Raw genomic sequence first — 22,332 nt, 5'->3', positions numbered from 1 at the left:
CCAGTTCTCGTGGAGAAATTCTCTTGCTACGACCATTTTCTCCTAAAAGGAGTGACTCGTAGTTCCAGACTCGCCCCCTCCCCCTCCAGAGCCTGGTAACTGTTTGGTTGATGTGGCGGCTAAGGACACAGAGTTCTCAGCAGAACAGTTCTATTGCCTGCCCCAAACCGTATGATCATGACGCACAGGACAGAGACTTACCAAAGTTCTCCCCACCCCAGATGTCCATGTCGACGTCATATTTACCCAGGTAATCAAACCAGGCTTTGTCAATCACGAAGAGCCCTCCAGCTATGATTGGAGTCCTGTGATTTGGAAAGAAGGTAAAGTGGGGGATCATTCAGTGAGAAGGCGCCCTCCAACTCTTTGCTCATGAGAGCCCAGAACTCAAGATGATTTCCTCCGATCTTCACAGGAGTCAGTCCATTCTTAGGCTCTCTGAACAGGGATCTGCTGCAAGGGTTTGCCTTCTGCTTGGAAATTCTCTCACCTTGCAGACAGGAAACTTCGCTTATTGACACGCCTCCAAGGAGCTGCCCCTTGCTCCTCCCCACCCAGTTCTGCTCAGTGAGGCTCTTGGAACAAAGCTGGCAGCCACTGACCAGGCAGAAAAGGGCTGTGAGCAGTGTGGTCTTGCCCTGACCTCTGCCCACTTCCTTAATTTGAGTCTTTACTTATGTTGTATTTTGGATTCTTGACTACCCCATGACCCTCTCACCTCACCCCTCAAACTAAAAAGCGTTATTGAAATCCTAATTCCCAGTATCTCAGAATGTGACCTTATCTGGAGACAGGGTTTATAGCGAGGGAATCAAGTAAAAACAAGGTAATGAGGGTGGGCCCGGATCCAACACGACTAAGGTTCTTATTAAAAGGGAAACTGGCAGGCAAATGGGAATATGCCAAGAAAAGAGGATGCGGAGACTAGAGAGAAGTTGGCCATCTGCAAGTTGAGGCAAGAGACCCGGACAGCCATCAGAGGAAGGCAATTCTGCCACCATCTCGCCTGTCTCTATACTGTGGCGCATGCTTCTCCCATGTAAACAACTCAGGTACTTGCTGCTGCAGCCATAGCAAACTAATAAACCCTCTTCTTTCTTTGGGGGGAGATCTCCTTTGACCCGCTGTGGCTCTCGATTGCTTAGAGAGAAGCTAGAGAAGCTGTTCAGGAAGAGAAGGTATTCAAGAGGCAAGAAGACAGGAGCAGCAGGAGCCAAGCAGGGAGGACACGCATCAGCAAAGTCAGTGGCTAGGGCTGGGAACACTCAGGGTCTTGCTCCCCACGTTAGTGTGCCCAGAGAGGAAAGGAAGCTTTGTCTCCATAGCAAACCTGGAGAGCAGGTCAGAAGCCCTGAGTTTGCCTTTGCTGTAACAATTTGCTGCTCCTGGAATGCTGGTCTAGTTAAGGAAACACTTCCTCCTGGATAAGCAATGTACATAAGAAGAAGACCTGTCCCGAGACTTCCTCTTGGGACAAACTGGAGAACCCATTTAGCTTCAGTGCCATCTTTTCCATGCCCTGCTCCACTCCTCTGAATTCTTGCACAGGCTACACTCTCTCCATGCCAAAACCCGTTCGATGCACTGACACAGAAGAGCACGGTGCTCAGCCTGGTGGGAGGCAGCTCCTTTCTCTTGGGATAAAGGACATTGCTGTGAGTGTCATCGGGGTCTACTCTTTATCTCGGATTCAGTCAAGATTATGAAGGATGAAGAAGGGAAGATGGGCTAGGAGATGCAGGAGATTCAATGATTTCTGAGTCTCTATGTACCTTCTAGACCACAATCATTCAGCTCTTTGGTACCCCTCTGGTCTTTATTTCAACTTGAGTCAATTCAATGAAATGATTGAACATCTCTAATGATGGAGGTACCAGAGATACAGGCACTCTTGAATGATCTAGGACATTTTTAAGTGACTGGATGGAGAAATTTCAGGTCATTGGCCTTCTCTGTAGTTCTTCAAGCCCTCCAGATATTCCAGATGCCTCCTGAGGTAGAAATGTTTGAGTTTGGAGGTTCCCAAGAGACCTTGGATGAACTTGTTAACCAGGCTCAAGTATAGCATCAAGGTCACATCTCAATGCTGAGACCACAGGCTCCTTTGCAGGGTAGAAACTATGCTCTACTCCATGCCAGAACCTCTCCAATAACAATAAACTGGGAAGACAGCTTGCTAGCATAGGTGACAATGGAACCAAAAGAGAACGCATGGCATGCCAGAACTATCTACAGAACGGCCAGTTAGCTCAGTTCAAGCCACCAAGCTCACACAGAACAAACACAGAAGAGTCACCAGAGAGCAGTGGCCATGCCACCCTATTGCTTTCTGGTTACAGGGCTTACAGCCTCCATATCCCTACCCTGAGCTGAATCCCAACACTGTGGGAGTCCCCTCTGTATGCTGTGAACATGGTTTGTTATGACTGATTAATAAAGAACCTTATTTGGCTAATAGCCAGGCAGAATAGAGCTAGGCCAGAAATCTAAACAGAGATGGAGAAAGGAGGAGGAGTTAGAGACCAGCAGCTGCTGGAGAAGCAAGGTGTGAGGTAACAAGCCACAAGCCTCATGGTAAATATAGAATAATAGAAATGGGTTAATTTAAGTTGTAAGGACTAGTTAATAAGAAGCTTGAGCTAACAGGCCAAACAGTTTGTAATTAATAGTAAGCCTCTGAGTGGTCATTTGGAAACTGGTGGGGCAGAGAAAAACTTCCAGTTACGCCTGACAACCAAAATTGGACCCACAGGCCCTAGCAAGCATTTCTTCCCTCACCAGAGGTCCAGATGTGCTGATCTTGGAACCTTACATGTTAGTCATCAGGAGGTGTAAGAGCCGTCATGGCTTGTGTGAAGACGTAGAGTGTTGGTTACCACTCCTCAGCACAGGTCTCTAAAGGTCCTGTTCCCCTCCCCAGAAGTCTCCATGAAGAAAGTAACCTTCTAGAATAAGGGGAAATGTAGAGATTCCCTGGCCAAGGGCCTTTGTTCCCACTTTTCCACTCTTTTGAAGACTCAGTACTGACCTTTCTGAACCATAGGGCAGCAGGAAGGGTCAAGTAGAGCTGAACCTGCCCACCCTCTGCGTCAGCAACCCTTTATACTCACCGGATGGGCTCGGTGGGGTCCAGGCGCAAAGCCTTCTGCTCTGGGGAGAGCTGCTCCCACTGGAAGTGCAGGCTCCAGTCAAACCCTGAAACACAGCATTGGCCTAGCTGACTCGGTGTCTCAAAGCATGCTCAGAGCTTCCTTATCCTACTCTTATTCCAGCTCCTGGGAGAACTGGCCCTTGGGAAGACAAGTCTCCCCTGGTCAGCTCGACAGCAGGGCTACCAAAGCTCCCTCTACCTTCCCTTCTCCAATCTAGCTCACGGAGCCTGTCTGAAGCTCCCTGCTAGGTAAAGTAATAGAGCAAAGGGTAGAAGTCAAGGCGTATGGTGTAAAGGTGACAGATGGGACAAAAACCATAGGTCTGAGTCTTAGGAAGGAGTAAACAGGGAATTTTGGTGTAAATCCCCAGAATCACCTAGAAGTCACTATTGGGTAGAAGTGAACTAGGCCCTAGGCTGAGAGCATGGGAGGGATGGGCTCTGGGAGAGGGTGATGCCAATATCAAGATGGCAGACCAAGTCAGGTCCCACATAACTTGGCACTTCCAGCTTCCCCTATATCCTCATGTCTAGGGGTGAGGCCCAGATTAAAGCTAGAGTCCCAGAGGGCTGGGTTATCTCTGTCCCAGGGAGAAGGACAAGCTGAACTGGATTTTACTGCAAGATACAGACTTAGGCATGTCAGACAACTCACCAGGAGGTCTTCTTTTTCCCCACTTTGAGATGGGGTGAAGGAGGAAGAGGAGGAAAAGGAGGAGGGAGGGGGAAGGACAGGAGGAAAAAAAACAGAAAGAAAAAGAGGAGAGACAGGAAGAGGAAGAGGGAAGGTGTATTAGCTCACTCACCCCCTCTGAGTTCTGAGGCAGACTCAATGTAATTGAAGGTGTCCAGGTTAATGATGTCAATGACGGGGCAGACTACCCTTGTGTAATCCTGCAAAACACAAAACAAAAAGACCTGCATTCAGTTTTCAGGGAACACCTGCCGCCTGGAAGTCAGCGAACTTAGAGGCACCAATCAGCCAGTGACTTTCGTCTGCAGTCATCAGAAGCAAATCAGTGTGTGTCCAAAGGGAACCTGGGCTCTAAAGACCTTCATCTGAGGGCTAAGGTTCTTAGACTGATGAATAGCTGTCCCCTTCTGGCGGACACATACCTATATGTCCAGTCCCGAATTCCCACCCACTTATCAGCCCAATGTGCCGCTGGCTATTTCCCTGCACACATTCACTCGGCTCTTCGAGAGTGGCTTCACTGTCTTCTACTGACATACCCCTTACTTCAAGTTCCAACTTCTATTAACAGAGCATCCCACACCCTCTTCCCTAGCACTAAATGAAGATTTACCCTGTCTATCAACCAGATCAGGTTGTGGTTCTGACTCTGACTCTTCTGAATCCACACTGACTCTTGTCTAGAGAACTACAATGGACTTCTAAGCTGTTCCCCATCGCATCCACACTGTTTCCTTCCCTTCTGTGTACAGTTGCTCAAGCTCTTTCTGCTATGAAAATCTGGCCATGCTACTCAATTGTCCAATACTTTAATCACCTCCAACATAAGGTGTACTTCTTAACACAGAGCCTAAGTCCATTCAAACCTGCTTCCACGTATGAGTGAGAACATGAGGTATTGGTTTGTGCAAAACAGACATCACCAGGGGGCTCGGGGTGGGATGGGGAAGGAGGACATAGAAAGCAGACTGATAACAGGCACTGAAATTCAGTTAGAGGAGACATAAATCCTACAGTTCTCCAGCACGGTAGTAGGAATACAGCTTTTAATAATTTTTTTTATATATTTCAAAATGTTTGAAGATTTTGAATGTTCTCAACACAAAGAAATGATCAGTGTTTGAGGTGACAAAAATGATAATGTCCTTGACTTGATCATTACTTGTTTATACATATATGAGAATGCTGCCCAGGACCCCATGACTATGCAGAATTATCGTGTGAAGTAAAAATAAACGGTCACACATCTTGCTTTTCAATTTCATCACTTTCTTCTTCCTCAGGATATCCTGTATATTGCCATCATAGTCATCTGTGCTAGCGAGGAGGCTCAGTGGTTAAAAGTGCTTCCTACACTTCCAAGGGGACTTGGGTTTAATTCACGGTGTCCACATCAGGAGGCTCACAACCACCTACAACTCCAGCTTCAGAGGATCTGATGCTCTGGCCTCTTTAGGCATCTGAACCCATGTGCACATACTCATACATAGATGCACACATACACATAATTAAAAGGAAAGTAATTCCCAAAGAGTCATCTAAGGGATATTTTCAAAACAACCAAGCCCAACTCCTCAGTTCCTAGCAGATAGGGCTACCAAACCTATCGAGTTTGTTCATTGTAGGTGAGTATATTGCAGGGATACAGCCCCAACAATGGTATAAACAAGCTGGGAACACAAAGACTCTGGGATCTCACAATGAGAGTCGAGTGGTCTGGAGAGGTCAGCCCATCTCGAGAAAGCGCTCTTTTTCACCTACCACCCTTCAGCCAGCTCAGGCAGGAACCTGGGCTTCTCCCTGAAGCCATTTAATTCTTATGTTCAATCTTTCCCCCAATTTAGGCTGTCTAATTTTTAAGCTCCAGAATGACTGAGCACTCGATTCTAAGTTTACAGACTTAATTTGACCCTGAGCCTCCCACATCCAATTCACTCTGACAGAAGCAAGGTACCTCTGAAAACCAGTTGGCCCAGGTGGAGAGGAACACTCATTGCCAAGGCATCTCTTCCGCCGCAGGGATGTTAAAGATGCCACAGCTGTCAGCACTGCACCTGCCTGGGTACCACATGCCATGGTGTCTTTGGAGCTACTCTCCAGCCACTGGTGTGTGTGTGTGTGTGTGTGTGTGTGTGTGTGTGTCCGTGCACACACATGCACGGATGCTCAGATTACTTTAAAAACAAAAGTTTAGGGGTATCTTCTGTAAGTTCAACAAAGTCTTCAACCTGTCTTCTCTTGCTGTGTTCAGGGACCTCTGCAGCTGCATTGATTCTCTCTGTGACCTTTGTACATACCCAAAGGCATGTCTAGTCTGTACCCAGCTGCTAGAGATAATCTCTAAGGTCTTGGTCCATTGTGCTTAGAAGACAATCGTTTTCCTTGGAGTCTTGGACCACACTAGATAGTCTGTGCTAACACTGTGATTTATGCTGAGGGATTTGACCCATGAAGTACCAACTTGACCTTGACAGCCACATGGTGACCATAAAATTCAGGCTCATCCCTGCTGTACCACATGAATGGTTGCTACTCAAAGCTCAAGGAACTGGTGCCCAGCATCCCGTAGAACAAGGTGACCAAGATGGAAATCTGCAGCATATTATTGTTTACATCTTGGACCTGCAAATCACCCTGGACTCGTCACCCCACGAACCTCATCCTGGAACACAGGAGACCTGGGCAGAACCAAGCGTCCAGGATGCTACTGAACAGGGACATCAGCATTCTGTCCTTGCAGACATCTGCTCCCTTTTGAACTGATGTCGAATGACAGCAAAATGTTCTGTGGCTGAATAAATGGAGAACAGGTTGAAGGGACCTTTTTTTTTTTTTAGGAAAACTTAAGAATAATCATCTTCCCTAGGAGTCTCCTGCCTGGACCACTATTTATGAGAGACTTCCATCTCCCTTTCTACAGTTGGAAGGTTTTCTCTATATACTATTCCTATCATGGGGGTGAAAAACATCAAAAATCACAAAGAATTGCCCAACCTAAGCCAACTTTGCCTTTTTTCAAAGGTGAGGTATGAATGCCAGAAGCCAGTATTCAGTTATTTAAATAAATCAATGTAAGTCTACTGAATGATACAGATAGATAGATAGATAGATAGATAGATAGATAGATAGATAGATAGATAGATAGATATAGAGATATGGATACTGTGTGGACTCTACTTATATTTTCTGGTATAGTTGTATACCTATTTATGAATAAAATGTAACAACATACTTATGCTAAGCTATTTATAAAAGTAATAAATATATAAAATAAATCAAGACTGTCTTAAAACAAAAAAATATTCAGGTTCATCTATATGATTGATGCCTAGTTAAAGCTCTGGATGCCAAAGCGTATGTGAGCTTCTCTGTTTGGCAACACCGCCCTCCCCTCCCAGGGTTGCTATACATCTCTTCTAGGAGAGGTAAACACTCTATAGAACCCTTCTGGAAGAGGATAGATGAATGCTCATGATGGGACTTTGCACAGGGCCTTGCTTCTGCTACTGTTAGCTTTTCTGCTGCTGTTTCCTTTCACAGCAATCAATGATTAATAAGTACAAGTGGGCCTACTTCGGTGACTTGTGGATCCTTGCACTGAGTCCAGGAAGGGTCTTGGGGACTCTTAGCTGATAACCTTATTTTGTTTTGCTTTAGTGGAAACAAACTCCCCTTCCCTGTTTAAAAATAAAACTGAAAAACCAAGTGTAGAGCGTGTGTCTCAGTCACGGCCTCCACGTGGGCACTGTGCCATGGCTGTGCCAGGCTCCCCAAGCACTCTCTGAGACCTTGCATCTTAGGACTTCTGTTGCAACTCACCTGTGGTATCTGGTCTATGGAGAACAGACAGGCAGCGAGGGCTGTTTGGGGGCCAAGTGCTATGTGTGGTTATTACCTTGAAAGGGGCCACAGAAGACTTTAGTGAGTCACCCAAACCAGAACACAAGCTCTCAACACGAGAGGATTGGTATCCACTCTCTGGCCTAGCCCAGAGCCTGGAAGGCAGTGAGTATTTTATGGCATTGGATAAGAGAGAAAATCATTCCCTACATCTTTGTGTATGTGATGACAGGGATCAGGTGGGTCACTTATGACTTAACAGGGTAGCTTTTCAAGCTCGAGCCTCATTAAGATGAAGAGAGTCTCATTAATTGTATTGTTGGCCCAGAGTCAACAGAGGCTCCTGTTGTGTGCCCATAATTGGTATATCCTAAAAGTTAGGCCCAAACTTGAGCATAAGCAAACAGCTGGTAAAATCCTGGGCAGATCCTGGACCATTCCCTATTCCCCATTTCCTTTCCCTACCATGGAAATCCAAGTCTGTTTTTTCTGCTCCATCCTTATCTCCCCTCCCCACCCGCTCTTATCAGGAGGAGAGGGGCTGAAAGCACTGGGCAGTAGCCATCAATCCCTGGTGCTCTCATACCTCTCCTTTCCCCACTGATTCATATGATTAAAGCACATTGTGAATGGGTAATCAGAAACTTCTAGAAGCACTCTCTCAGTGGTCACCAGCATTCCTGAGTCGCCTTGCTGTATAGGACTTGTAGGGGGACAATGATAACGTAAGGAAACTCCCCAGTCTAGGGAAGATGAATCCGATTCAGGGTCTAGAGACAGCCCAGGGCCTCTCAGCTGGCCTAGGGGCAGGCATGGTATATTATGTCTTCCTCCTTATAACTGAATAATTGACAGGAGGCAACTGAAGGGAAAGAAGGGTCTGTTTGGGCTCTATGTGTCAGGGAAGGCTGGGCCTGACAACAGGGGGCACTGTGGAAGCCAGAGTGTGAGGCTGCTTGCTAATATCTCCAAAGATCAGGAAGCAAAGAGAGGTTAATAGCAAGAGGAGCACATTACAGCACCTAAGACTCACCCTCGGTAACCTACTCCCTCTGGCTAGACCCCCTCCTCCATAAACTTCCCAAATAGCGCCACCAGCTGGGGATCAAATGTCTAAATGCTAAGCTGGCAGAGGGTGGAGGATCAGTTTACATCCGAACCATTCATATGAGAGAAGCTGGAGAAGCGTTCTTAAAGAGGGGCTACTGTGGGGTAGGGACACATTTATTGACAGAATAGTTAGGTTTCCATTCAGGCTCTGTCATATAGAAAGGTGTATGACCTTAGTAATTCGGCATGCTCCAAGGGATCCTGTTTGCAAACCTGTGACGTGAAGGCAAGTTGCTACTATTGCAAAATGATCCCACCTTTTGACTAGAGCTCATGTAAGGAAGCTAGCAAGGAAAGCACACGCGAAGGCTTTGAAGGATAAGCCAGCTATCATTTATATAAATTTGCTGGATGTTGAAAAGATTGAGATTTCTTGAAATCTCTTTTCCATCAAAAATACATGGAAGGAGGTGAAGGAAACTTACGTTAAAAAAAAAAAAGAAACCAACTTGGTGTTTCCAGTTAGAGGGAAGGGAAGGGAAATCAGGGAGGTGTTGCATGGAAAACGTCAGCTGAAGATAGCCTAGGACAGTTTCTTTCTTATTTTGTTCTATTTTTGAAAACCTCGATCTCCAATTATAGCTTAAAATGTCTATTTCTACTCTCAAGATCAGATCACGCTCTGTGTAGAGACAAGGCACTTACGGAGACATCCAGAAACACAGCTGGAAGGCATACACATTCCTGCTCCTTGAGAGGCTGTCCCAGAGTCCCCGCCCCCCATAGCATTAAGAGGCAGGGCTTTCAGGGTGAACCTAGCTGCTCACAGAGAACTCTCTAGGCGAATCCTGGGGCTCCTCTCACTAATCTCTTCACAGTGAAGGGTTGAGCTCAGAAGGTGATGGGGACCAAGAAGCTAAGCTCCACCGTGGGGCCAAACGACTCCCAGAAGAGTATCTGGCTGCAAGCAGCCAAACTCTCATTTGAAAAAGCAAGGAAGACTATGCCAGTCTGTAGGTAAGGCTGGCTGCAGAGAGAGAAATGAGACCATCTCTTGGGAAGTTCTCTGAGATGGACTCAGAGTCATTGGGATAGAAAGGGATTCAGATTGATTATGACTGGGTTTCCTCAAAACACCCTCTGAGACTGTGGCTCTCTACTAAAGACTCGCTTAAGATTGGGCACATCCTATTTTCATGCACGGAGGAGGAGCTTATGAGGTTCCACTTCCCACTGTTAGTCTATGGGCAGCTAAGGAGTACTAGGGGCGGGGCTGAAATTCATCTTCCCCAGTGGTGCAACCACTGACAAGTTGCCTATATTCCAGTAAATAATCCCTCACGAATGCTCATGCAAGTAACCTTAAATAAATACAGTGAGCAGAAAAGACAGAGAAAAGCAAAAAAGAAAGTGGTGGTGCAAGTCTTTAATCCCAGCACTCGGGAGGCAAATATTAGGCCTGCCTGGTATACATGGGGAGATCCATAGTAGCCAGGGCCACATGTATGATGAGATGAGAGAGAGAGAGAGAGAGAGAGAGAGAGAGAGAGAACAAAGTAGGAGGAGAATTATTAATGGGGAGAAGAAAATTTTTAGTGGGAGAGAGGCAGAGATGAAAGACAGAAATGGGGGAATGCACCAACCTCAGGGGATAAATGTATGAAATTGTCAGAGAATAACAATAACAACTAAAAGAAAATTCTTCGAGGTTAATCATTGGGGGGGGGTCCCTACACAAGAGACATCTAATTCTTGCAATCCCAGTCCTTAATATACATACGTGAAACTGGAAAGAGATACATGAATAAAAACCTGTACAGGAATAGTTTTAGCAGCATTATTATTGGTCCCACATGTGGATGAACTCATAGAAGCAAAACATGGTCCAGAGTTACCATGGGGGTCATTATTTCATCACAAACGGCCATCTCTTACGATTCTATTTTTATGAAGTCCCTGGGGACAAAGCAAATTAGTGGCTGCAGAGGCAGGGAGGGGACGGAAGTGAGGAGTGGTGGCTAATCAGTGGGAAGTTTGCCTCCGAGGTGGCAAGGATGCTTTATAATTAGATTGTAGGGAGAGTTGCATAGTCTGTAACTGCAGTCTGAAATGGTTTAAGTGGTCAGTTTTGTTGCCTGTCATTTACATGTATGTGCATGCACACACGCAATACATGTGCAATTCTGGCTAGGGGTTAAATTATCTTAGAGAGCACATGAATAAAGAATACAAAGTTGGGAAAATATAGGATGATTACAACTGTACTAAAAGATGCTTCTTTGAGGAGAAAACTATACCAAGTGGGAAGAAACAAGGCTGCGGATGTCTTCGCACGAGAGAATTTTGGTTGGTTAGTTTCCATTCTCATGTTCCATATTTTCCAAAATGTCTGTGGTAACTGTGGGACACGTTTGTGATGGAAAATGAAGGATCTGATCCTCTTCTTTCCCATCTTCTGTTCCCGGGTCACAGGGTTTCTATAACACCACGCTCCTGGCTCTAAGTCTATTTCTGTTCATCTGACCTTGACTGAAGCGGGGACCTCCAACCTCAATGCCTCTCCCTGGCCAGTGTCCTAGTGTCCGTGTCCCTACCCTTTTTTACCTTCCTGTGGTTCTGCAGCCTTGGCCTTCAAGCCCTGCTTACACACTCTAGTTTCTTCTTGGCTCCAGACACAGACCAGCAAGAGGGTGGCTTCATTAGCCCTTGGTTCCTGAGAGCAGCTCAGGCACAAAGCCCTTTCTGGGATGGAACAGTTCCCAGAGGCCTGCTCCGCACCTGAGAGGTACACTAAGCTTTCCTATGCTTCTTTCTCATGAGCAACTTTCTTACAGCACAGCGGTTCTCAACCTTCCTAGTGCTGCAACTTTTTAATATAGTTCCTCGCGTTGTGGCAACCTCCCCAATGATAAAATTATTTTTGTTGCCACCTCATAACTGTAATATCACTGCTGTTATTAATTATAATATAAATATCTGTGTTTGCTGATGGTCTTACAAGGCCCCCGGGAAAGGGCCATTTGACCCCAAAAAGGGTTGTGACCCACAGGTTGAGAACCACTGTCATAGCACTTCTGCCCATGGTTTCCTACTCTGTGTTGGTTCTTTCCAAACCAGTGCAGCAAGAATATATAGGAACCATGTGAGATGTGCTAAGTACCAACTGATTCCTTCCACATAGCCTGCTTGAGACTCTTCCCCATAGGTGCCAATCTAATTAGCATAAGGGTAGACAGTGAGTCTACTCTTCTACTAATTCCAACCAGGACACCACCCCAATATGCCAGGACTTCTAAGAATGGTTTTCAGGCCCCGAGAGCCAGTCTACGGCAGTGAAGGTGGTGATGGGGAGGGGACTAGCTCCCAACTGCATTTGTCCTCTGTTAAGGGACACTAAGAACTCAGAAGAGGAAAACGGAGGACAAAGAAAGCAGCGGCTGTCTGGAGAGATCCTGGCTGAGCATGCCGCTGGGGAGACCAAGGCAAAGTTTCGAGAACAGGAACGTTTGTGGAAAGGACAGTAAGGTGGCCAGGGACAGGAAGGACCTGGTCAGAGGTGAGGCACTGGCTGGCACTGGGGAGATGGGTCAGTCAACAAAGTAGCTTCTGTGTAAGCGTGAGGACTTGAGTTCTGATCCCCAGAGTCCACGTAAAAAGCCGGACCCAGCAGCCCTTGCCTGATATCCAGTGTCGGTGGCTGTGATGTGGGTATAAATAAGGTGGGAGAAATGGATACAGGAAGATTCCAGAAGCTCATTACATTACAAGTCAGCCTAGACCACGTGATGAGCTTTAGGGTCAGTGAGATTGTTGTGGAATATTATTTCAACTATCTAAAGACACGCCACATTTGTTTATGCCACAGAAATTACTTTAGCTGTGTGAAGGTGTGTTACTTTTGTTTCTGCTGCATTTGTTCAATTACGTAAAGGTGTGTTACATCGGTTTCACCTTGCCTGCCTAAGGCACCTGATTGGTGCAATAAAGAGATGAATGGCCAATAGCTGGGCCGAGAAAGGAGAGGTGGTGCTGGCAGGCAGAGAGAATCAATAGGGTGAGGAATCGAGGCTGGGAAGATGAGTGAGAATGAGGGGAGGAGAGAAGAAGGGAGACACAGAGAACCAGAAGTCAGGGCAGCCGCCAGTCAGCTAGACAAGGAGCAGCGAAAGTAAGATACACAGAAGGAAAGAAAGAAAAGAAGCCCCGAGGCAAAGGGTGGATAAAGGGAAAGAGTTTAATCTAAAAGAGCTAGCCAGGAATGAGCCTAAGTTAGGTTAAGCATTCAAAACTAATAATCTCCATGTCATGATTTGGAGAGCTGGCTGGTGGCCTAAAAGAAAAAGTCTAGTACAAGAGATCTTGTTTCGAAAAATAGCAGTAGAAAGCAAGAGAGGGAAGACACGAGATGACTCTACCCTGGGCCTCCCTGGGACCCTGTACGTACTCATCATCTACATATACAATACCCACCACACATACACAGAGACAGGACACTGGCAATGACAGAATCAGGACCAGCCCATCTGCGTCAGCACAGAATCCTAGGAGACCAGAATACAGATGGGAGAAAGGTTTCGTTTTCTCAATTGAATGGCCAGCTCACAAAAGTATTTCCCCTTGGGGGCTGGAGAGATGGCTCAGCGGTTAAGAGCATTGCCTGCTCTTCCAGAGGTCCTGAGTTCAATTCCCAGCAACCACATGGTGGCTCACAACCATCTGTAATGGGGTCTGGTGCTCTCTTCTGTCCTGCAGGCAGACACACAGACAGAATATTGTATACATAATAAATAAATAAATATTTTTTAAAAAAAAGTATTTCCCCTTTCAGACCCTTCTGAACAATGCGAAGGGTACAAACTCAGAGGGAACTCTCCCAAACTCAGAGAAATAATTCCTAATGATCCAGCAACTCTACTTGCCCCAAGCATGAGAGTTCAGTCAACCCTGTGAGAGCGCCTCTTGCAGTGGACAAGTGGCAAGGACTTCTTGGTTCCCTGCTGAGCAGTTTGCCCACTGGGCTCTTCTCTCCTTTCAACACTGTTATTATATAGGTGGGAGTTGAGGGGTTACCAGCCAGGGCAGGAGGAAACCAGCCCAGCCCAGACCACAGCCTGTTCTGCTGATTCTGGAGAAATCATCCCTAAAGAATATCAACGCACGTCACACAACAGACCGGACACGATTTTCTCATCTGTGTGATAAAACAAACAGCCCGAGCCTTGCTCCACTACACTGTCATCTTGGTCTGGACACTAACCTTTGGTCCTCCATCTATAAAGTGGGGACAACAATCTGTCCCACCTGGATCCCTAAGTGAAGTCACCAGTGTGGAGGCCCTGGAAGAAGGGGGAGGTAGGAACTTCAGCTGTTTCTCACTCTGACTCACCTCTTTAACCCTATGTAACAGGGGCTGCAGCCAATCCCTGTTCACCTCACAGTGGCTGTCCAGGAATGTCAGAGTGGTGCCCTGGGCGATGTCCGCACCCCGCATCCGGGACCGCACCAGACCTGGATCAGGGACAAAAGGCCAGGTGGGTATCGCTGTTGCTCCAGTGACCAACCAGACTACAGTAGAGTCATTCAGTCCTCCCTCAAACACCCGAATGCACACACCTGCCCCACCCGGCTCTCCATTCACACACCCGCCCCTTCCCACGGTGCTGCCTACCTTGCCTCTCACTGTTGCGCAAGCACTTCACCTTGGGTAGCTTGGCCAGCTGCTTGCAGTCCTCAGCTGCGAAGACAAAGGTCGTGGTGAGCACCTGGGGCTCGACTGAGCGTGAGCAAATTAGAAGGATCAGGAAGGTAGACCTACTTGCTATCACCGCCCTGACGGCAGAGCCTGGTTTTCAGTCCAGGGTGTTCCTAGGTCAGTGGAAGGGGCCGAGGGTCACTGAGTGACAACTGGGCCCATTTGGAACAGGTCACCCCACAGTGGTACCGGCAAGCTTTCATGGAAACGTTCCAAGTGTGGAACCTTGTTCTGGTCACCTCAGGGTCATCTCCATTGCTATACACCATTGAATTAATTAATTAATTAATTCAGAGTCTCTTCATTGCAGTAAGTGGGTCTAGCTAAAAATGCCAGGAAGGAAACAGCGTTGGACTTTGCTTTTAGAGCACAGAGGCCCTGTTTATGAAGAGTTCTGCCAACAGATGGCTTTTTCCATCACAACAGAGCTTATAATGGGAGGGTGGTCTCCAGTCTGATGAACGATGGGGCAGGGTGCATAAGAGACCCACTGCCACTTGCTTGGTCACTTACCCCAATCATACTGGAACTATTCTGTGACCCTACCACTGCCCTAACCTGACTGGTAGCCCCACCCTTTGGTTCTGTTTATAGACTTTGGCCTTTCTGTTTAGCTCTGGACTCCAACAAGCAACAGAAGAGACTTTTACAGGCTTCCCCAGGCATGGTCTTATTCTAAGGGCTCTGGAATGTGCCAATACATTTGACCTCTATATAAACCCTATATATGACCCTAGTCATCTCCACTGTAGAGGTGAGGGAGCTGACTTGAAGCTAATGGTTTTCTTGAGGCATGTGGCTAAGGAATGAGGAAGTCCCAGATCTAGGATTTGAGTACAAGCTGTTGTGGCTCCTTTTAAACCCTAGGCTTTCTTGTTCTTGGGGGGCTTTCCGCACTTCCTTCTGCTTTTGAGCACCAAGGGACCCCCAGAAGGAGTGACAACTGACTCGAAACTCTTCCTCACTAGGCAAAGAGAGCAGACCATTGAGTCCCAGAACTAGTACAGGTCTTCGTACCCAAGACCTCACACCGAACCCACTTTTCCATGAGGAATCCATAGCCTCTGTCCTTGTGTGTGCGTTTCTGGTGCTTATGCAGCTGGTGTCAATGCGCGAGCCGCCCCTGTGTCCAGTTCCCAGCACCTACGCTGGAGGGGGTGGAGGCTGCTTTCCTGATACTTGTGGTTGTCTGTCCGCTGGTGTCACCCACATGGCTCACCACCAGGAAAAGACCGCCCCACCTGAATACGGTTGACTGAGTAGAACTGTATCCAGGACAGTGGCTGTCAGAAGAGGGGGTTGGCGCTGCTCATGCATATAGAATCATGGGATTCTGACCATAATTCTATAATTAGTGTGACTTCCAGACATAAACAGATGTCTTGAGACCCCAGCATGTTTTCCTTGGGAAAGTGGACCAGGGGAGTAAATCTGGATGGTAGCCAGGTTCTTTTATGGGATAACTACGGAAATACGAGGCAGGAAATGGTGAGAACCAGTGTGTGGAAAGGCTCTATGGCTCACACTGCCCTGGATGTTTGGTGGGATGTTCCATGGGGATCACAGTGTCAAGGCCTGTCAGATCCCAGGGAATGAGAGGGAGAAAACATGGCAGCCTGCGGTTCGAATGGGCACATGAATGCAGCATCAAAACCAGGAGTCTCTGACGGACCCCTAGGTTCTAGTGATGATTCTCTGAATGTGTGATGTCTCTTCTCAGGTCCAGGGATGTAGGTTAGAAGCTAATGGCACTGATGCCACACGCGTTCATCCACACTTGCAAACTCATTCACCAACCACCCCAAATAGGGATCTAATAAATTTACCTAATTCGGTCCTCAAAAACTTACAGCAGAGAACCCCAACATTTCAACTTTCCCCCCTCAAATGTAAGGTTTATCACCCCTTTAAGCTCAGGCATAGACGGACATTCAGTCTTCCATGTCTTTCACCTCTAGGGTATCAGTAGGCTCCCCTCTACTGCACGCAGGGGCTGGGACCAGACATTTGTGCCCCATTTGCCAATAACCAGTGTTACTCACGGTCATTGCTGAAGTCATCCACTAATATGATTTCCTGGATCAGATGCATAGGGGTGCGGTTTAACACACTGTGGGAAAAAGAGAAATTAGCGTGTCTTCTAGAGGCTAAAATGTACATATCAACTCCAGTTTTAAATATCATTGCCTGGGAGGAAAGAAGACCCCGGGACATCAAAAGAGTTTTCCAGTCGTCAGGGGCCAGCGAGGATAGAACTCTGCCTTCTCCATCACAGTGAATGGCGTGCTGCCCAGTGATGCACCCAGACAGAAACCCAGGTAGTACCAACAACAACCCTTCCTCTCCCGAAGACCCAATATAATAGTTCTATGTGGACGTTTACCTTAAACCACTCTCGCCTTGTCTATCTCTGTCCTGCTTCACCCCTCCCACCCCCTTTTTTATAGGGGAGTAGACAAGGTCTTACTGTGTAGCCCAGATGGACCTTGACCAGCTGATGCTCCTGCCTTCTCCAGGCATGCCCCACCACCCCTCACTTTGTCCACTTTTATTTGGTTTACCACAGCAGCCCCTCCCTGCCCCAGCTCTTCTCAGTCCCAGGCTGTTTTCCTTGTGGCTTTCAGGTGACATTTCCAACAGTGTGGACTTCCGTGTGGCCACAAACAAACAGATAAAATCCAATTGTGCCTGCCCATGACCTACACCCTCCCATCACTGAGCTGGCCCATACTGCCCACAGCGATTCATGCCCAGTGCTGCCATCTGACTGTCTTGTGCTTAATTCATCATTGAGAGCCTCTTCTAGGACCTGAAATGGCCCTAAGCTGCCCACAAAGCCCAGTTCAAATGTCACTTCCTCTCTAACAGCTTTCCAATCTACTTAGGGAGAATGAATTGCTTCCTCCCCTGGGATTCTTGAGCAGGTTTTAGCTGAAGCTTCTTACCGCATTTATCAACTTCCTGACACTGGCAGCTGGTTTTACACCTCACCAGGCAAGCCCCTGCCCCTGTAACCCCTGATGCCACGCAGAGGCCTCGGTGAGAGAGTAAACACTCTAAAGAGAGACCGTGACTCTCCCTCCAGCTATCAGAGTCACTGAATCAGTGTGTTTAACAGACATGGAGAATCCCAGCTTCAAGCTGACCTCCAAATTAAGAATATAAATGGCTTCTGCCCTGTGCCTATTAAATGAGCCAAGCTAGGGACAAACAGCTCTGTCGGGCCAGAATAAGCTTGCGGGAGTCTTTTCTCTTTCAGGTATGGGAGATCGTTGTGTGTGTGTTCATGTGTGTACATATTTGTGTGTGTGTACATATTTGTGTGTGTGTATATGAAAGTGGAGGACAGAGTTTGGTGTTGGGCCTTGTGGTGGTTTGAATGGAAATGGTCCCATAGGCTCCCAGAGAGTGGCACTATTAGGAGGTGTGGTCTTGTTGGTGGAAAGGGAGTCACTGGGGGTTGGCTTTGGGGTTTCAACACTCAAGTGAAGCCCAGTGTCACATTTTCTCTCTGCTGCCTGAGGATCTGGATGTAGAACTCTCAGGTACTTCTCCAGCAGCCTGCACGCCATCACGCTTCCTGCCATGGCGGGAATGCACTGAGCCTGTGATTCGATGTTTCCCTTTATAAGCGTTGCCACAGTCATGGTGTCTCAGTGCTAACAAAGGTGTCGCCTTTAACTATTCTCATTTGAGTTTTGAAGACAAGGTCTCTCACTGGACATGGAGGCCACCAATTTGCCTAGACTACTGGCCAGCAGTCCCAAGGGCACTGCTGTCGCCACCTCCCAACTCTGGAATTATAGGAGTACATACGACCATACTTGCTTTTCTTTATATGAGCTGGGAATCCAAACTTGGGTCCTTATGCTTCTGCAGCAAGTGCTTCCCCAACTGAGGTATCTACCCAGCTCCCAGGGGATAATAAATACGATTGTGCGTGTGTGTATATATGCATATATGTGTACACACACACACACAGTGATGTGGAAGTCCCTCTGTGTGTGGTGATTTCCGTTAATGAATAAAGAAACTGCCTTCGCCTGTTGATAGAGCAGAACTTAGGTAGGCGGAGAAGATGGAACTGAATTCTGGGAGGAAGAAGGCAGAGTCAGGGGGACGCCATGGATCCGCTGCTGGAGATAGAAGTGCTGAATCTTTGCTAGTAGGCAATGACCTCGTGGTGATATACAGATTAATAGAAATGGGTTAAATTAAGATGTAAGAGTTAGCCAATAAGAAGCTAAAGCTAATGGGCCAAGCAGTGATTTAATTAATACAGTTTCTGTGAGATTATTTCGGGGCTAAGCTAGCCGGGCAGCCAGGACGAACAAATGGGCCCTCCTCCTACAATCTATGGCATTTTCACATATACATCAATAATAAAAATATCTATGTAATGTTGACACAGATGCCAAGTTGGGGATGTTTTGTTCATTCTAAATCTGTATTTTCCTATAAGAAATGATACAATGATTTCCCATAGAGAAATTGCTTTTCACCTTCGCTAGTCATTGCATTAAAAATAAAGTTCCAACAGTTGCTAGCCATTTAGCAGCTTCTTTAAATGATACTTTTTATTTGTAAGAGTAAACAAAACATACATACACCTCTCTTCTCCCCTTCCAACTCTTCCTGCCTCCTCCCAACTTCACGTCCTCTCCTGTTTCTTCTTTATGTTTAATTACCACTGAACCCAATCAGTGCTGCTCATAGTCACACAGACGGAAGGTCATCTGCCACCAAGATGGACACCATACTCACGGCCACAACCCCAAAGAAAAATGCCTCTCCCCTCCCAACGGCTGTCAACTTGTCAGGAGCTCTTCAGTTAGAGCTCTTGCGAGCCTCTCCCCAGGTCAGACTTGGATTTTAGCTGGATTAAAATCTTGTGCTGGTGACCGAAGCTTCTAGGAGGTCATGAACGCAAAGCCCATGTCATGCCTAACCTTCCGCAGCCTCTTCATCTTCTACTCTCATGCTCTCTCTCTCTGCTCTTCTGGGACAGGGCCTTGATGTAAATGTTCCATTTGGAGCTGAGCACTCACGGTCACACAGCCTCATCATTTTGACTCATTGTGTGTCTCTGTATTAGTGACTGCCCAAGCTTTATTGACCAAGGCTGAGAGTAACACAGAGCCCGTGTCAGTTCTAGGCCCTGACCTAGGCCCACTGCTGTGGGATTTTTCCCACTGGTGGATCTTTAAGACAGAAACCTAGCCCATTTTCCTTGGATCTGACTTAAAAACTGTCTCTGTGATACAGAACCTGAGATAGTGAAGGTAACTTAGGACCCAAGTCCCTTTGCCCCAGAACAGGACCGGTCAAGCCATCTCAATGTCAACCAACAATATATTATACAGCCTTTGTTTCATGGATTCCCTGTAAATTAAAAATGACCACAGGCATGGTAAAGAGGGAATTACACTTATTCTTTCCACTTTGGTTTGGCTACATTTTAAAAAAAATCCAATTTCCTTCACTAATTTCTGTTCCTTAATTTCTTTGGAGATACAGGGACACTACAGGAGTGAATTTATGAACCCAATAGCCTAGTGATATCTCTGTATGGTAACATGCCAGGCCTGGTGCTTGGCTCACATCTCTATATATTGGAAGGATGTTTAGGGCACACATTCTAGGCACTGGGTACTGAGTGAGGGTCACAAGAAAAGTCAATTCCATCCCTAGAAACTTGTCGTTCAGCTGTATCTGCTACAAAGCTGTTGGATTTGGGGCAAGCAACTATACTGCCATCCAGCATAGTAGCTAATCTGTAGAATGGGAGCCATTTACAGTGTGGGGGGGAGCGGGGTTCTTCAAAGGACTATGAAGAAAATTAAAGGAGAAAATCACATTTGGCACTAAGTGATAGATAGTAGCCTTTTCACCATGCCACGTGTCATTTGAGATTTGTTAATTGAACTGACCTCCCATACCAGAGATGTCTTATTCAAAGGGCACAGGCTTGGTTTTAATCTTACATGGGTTTCAGAATTCTTTGAGCATCTCCCGATGCCATGGTTTCCCCAAAGCATTTTGCCTTCAGCATACCCATTACAATACACCCAGAGTCCTGTGTATATCGGGGAAGGAGGTGCAGAGTGGGTGCTGGTGGGGTTTTATGAGCCTGCCTGAACTTTTTTTCCAGTGCAGCCTCCTTTCTATGCAGGATGCAGACTCTACGAGAAAGGAACTTTGCCCAGAGCAACCTTTATTTATGAAGCCTTAATTCTCACCATGGCAACTAGTGTAAGATGAAGAGAGGAAACCCCAACACAAAGTCTGGACAGTTGTCCCAGTCTGGGGGGAAGCGGGAGACAGGGACAGAAAGGAGGCTGCAGCCTATACCATAGGGCGGTGGCTAGAGATGGCTCGCTGTGATTGTCCCAGAGAAAACACAGCAAACCCAGCCACCAGCCGGCTAATCAGGGCAGGAGGGGAGAGGGAGGCAGACAGAGGGAAAAAACCTGCTTGAAGAATAACCTCTAATGAGGTTTGATTACGCTGGAGCTTCTGCATTTGATTCCCCCCAAATCCCCGCTGGCTCTTTGAAATTCAAGAGTTCTCTTCTGTGAACATCAAAAGGTAAATCGCGCGGAGCTCTGAGCTGGTTGAACCGAGAGATGATTAGCGAATAAAAAATGTCCAGGGTTTAAAACAGAAGCGTGGGGGGGGGGGGCACGGTGGAGAAAGGAATCGTCAGCAGTGCTAATTAGACCATTTCCTGCTAACACCTGGCTTGCTTGTGCTCCTGTCGTCAGAGCAATTGAAGTGATGTTGGGGTCTCCATCATGAGTGCCTCTAGGCTGGGAGCACCTGGGATGGTTGGGCACTCAATGGGCAGGCACTCTGGGCACCAGAAGTGGCTGGAAAAGGAAAAAGTGATGCCTGGCCCAGGGTCCTTGGCCTGGTGGTCTTCCACCATTCTCCTTCCAGCACCCCCATGCAATTCCTGCCATCTTTATAAACCTTGGCTGCTGTGATCTCCTGCCCTCTGTCCACCTCACAGGTTCTACAGTCCAGGCTTCTCACCAGCTCCCCATCAACAGAGTAAGCCCTTCTGTTTCCCCAGGGCTCAGTTTGCCTTACTCCATCCTAGCTGCCCCTGCTTCGACTACCATATGTCTTTCTACATGTGACCACAGAATGGGTCACCGTGTTCATCTCATTGGCATGTATGGGCCACACTGTCCAAGGAATCATTTCGGATCTGTCTCCTATGTGCAATTACACAGGCAGAATCTATGACATCTCCCACTCCCTGGCTTTCTGTGATCTAATTATAGGGTCCATGGGAGGGCCCAAGACACATCAGGATAGTTTGGGGGAAGTAATCCCTACAGTGTGCTTGCTGTGTGGTCCTGAGCCGGTCAGCTCCCAGCCTCCGTTCCTTCTGTAATTACTTTTCCCTATAAAAGCAGGTGATATTAATACTTGACCTACTTCACAGGCTTTTGTGCGTGTGAAATGGAACATATTTGAAATTGCTTCGTGAACTCCACAGGGCTGTGTGCAGACAGGTCTTATCAAACGCTCCATAAATACCAGTTGAATGAAGACCTGGGGCCAGCTGACAGTTGAGTGTACTCATTCTGGAGTGAGACAGATTTGCGTTCAAGCACACATCTGTGCAGCCTCCACTTGTCGACAGGACGGCTCCAGTCAGTACCAAGCCTCCAAGTACCATGTTTTCCCCGGCTTCGTGAGCATCGCTTAGCACCATGCTTGGCACATGACGGTTGCTCTTGGAATGTGGGCACCGGTGATAAGACTATTGGAGCTACTAACAACAACAGAAACGATTCTCAAAGTCTGAGCCCTGAGCCAGCAATATTGTCAGAG

At 47.1% G+C, this 22,332-nt stretch overlaps 1 protein-coding gene across 1 annotated transcript in view; it reads right to left on the bottom strand.

The window, feature by feature from the left end:
- The window catches only part of Galnt14 (polypeptide N-acetylgalactosaminyltransferase 14), a 223,687-nt gene that overhangs the window by 29,835 nt on the left and 171,520 nt on the right, over positions 1 to 22,332 (bottom strand). The window contains exons 4-9 of the mRNA XM_026789697.1: positions 16,530 to 16,597; positions 14,404 to 14,469; positions 14,122 to 14,243; positions 3,958 to 4,045; positions 3,111 to 3,195; positions 202 to 305 (exon numbers count right to left, since the gene is read on the bottom strand). Coding sequence (XP_026645498.1) covers positions 202 to 305; positions 3,111 to 3,195; positions 3,958 to 4,045; positions 14,122 to 14,243; positions 14,404 to 14,469; positions 16,530 to 16,597 — 533 coding nt within the window. The remainder of the gene's footprint in view (positions 1 to 201; positions 306 to 3,110; positions 3,196 to 3,957; positions 4,046 to 14,121; positions 14,244 to 14,403; positions 14,470 to 16,529; positions 16,598 to 22,332) is intronic.

Source organism: Microtus ochrogaster, unplaced genomic scaffold, assembly GCF_000317375.1.
Source record: "Microtus ochrogaster isolate Prairie Vole_2 unplaced genomic scaffold, MicOch1.0 UNK26, whole genome shotgun sequence".
Taxonomy (NCBI): domain Eukaryota; kingdom Metazoa; phylum Chordata; class Mammalia; order Rodentia; family Cricetidae; genus Microtus; species Microtus ochrogaster.
Note: the sequence above shows the minus strand (reverse complement) of the source record. Positions and strands in the feature narration are given on the sequence as shown.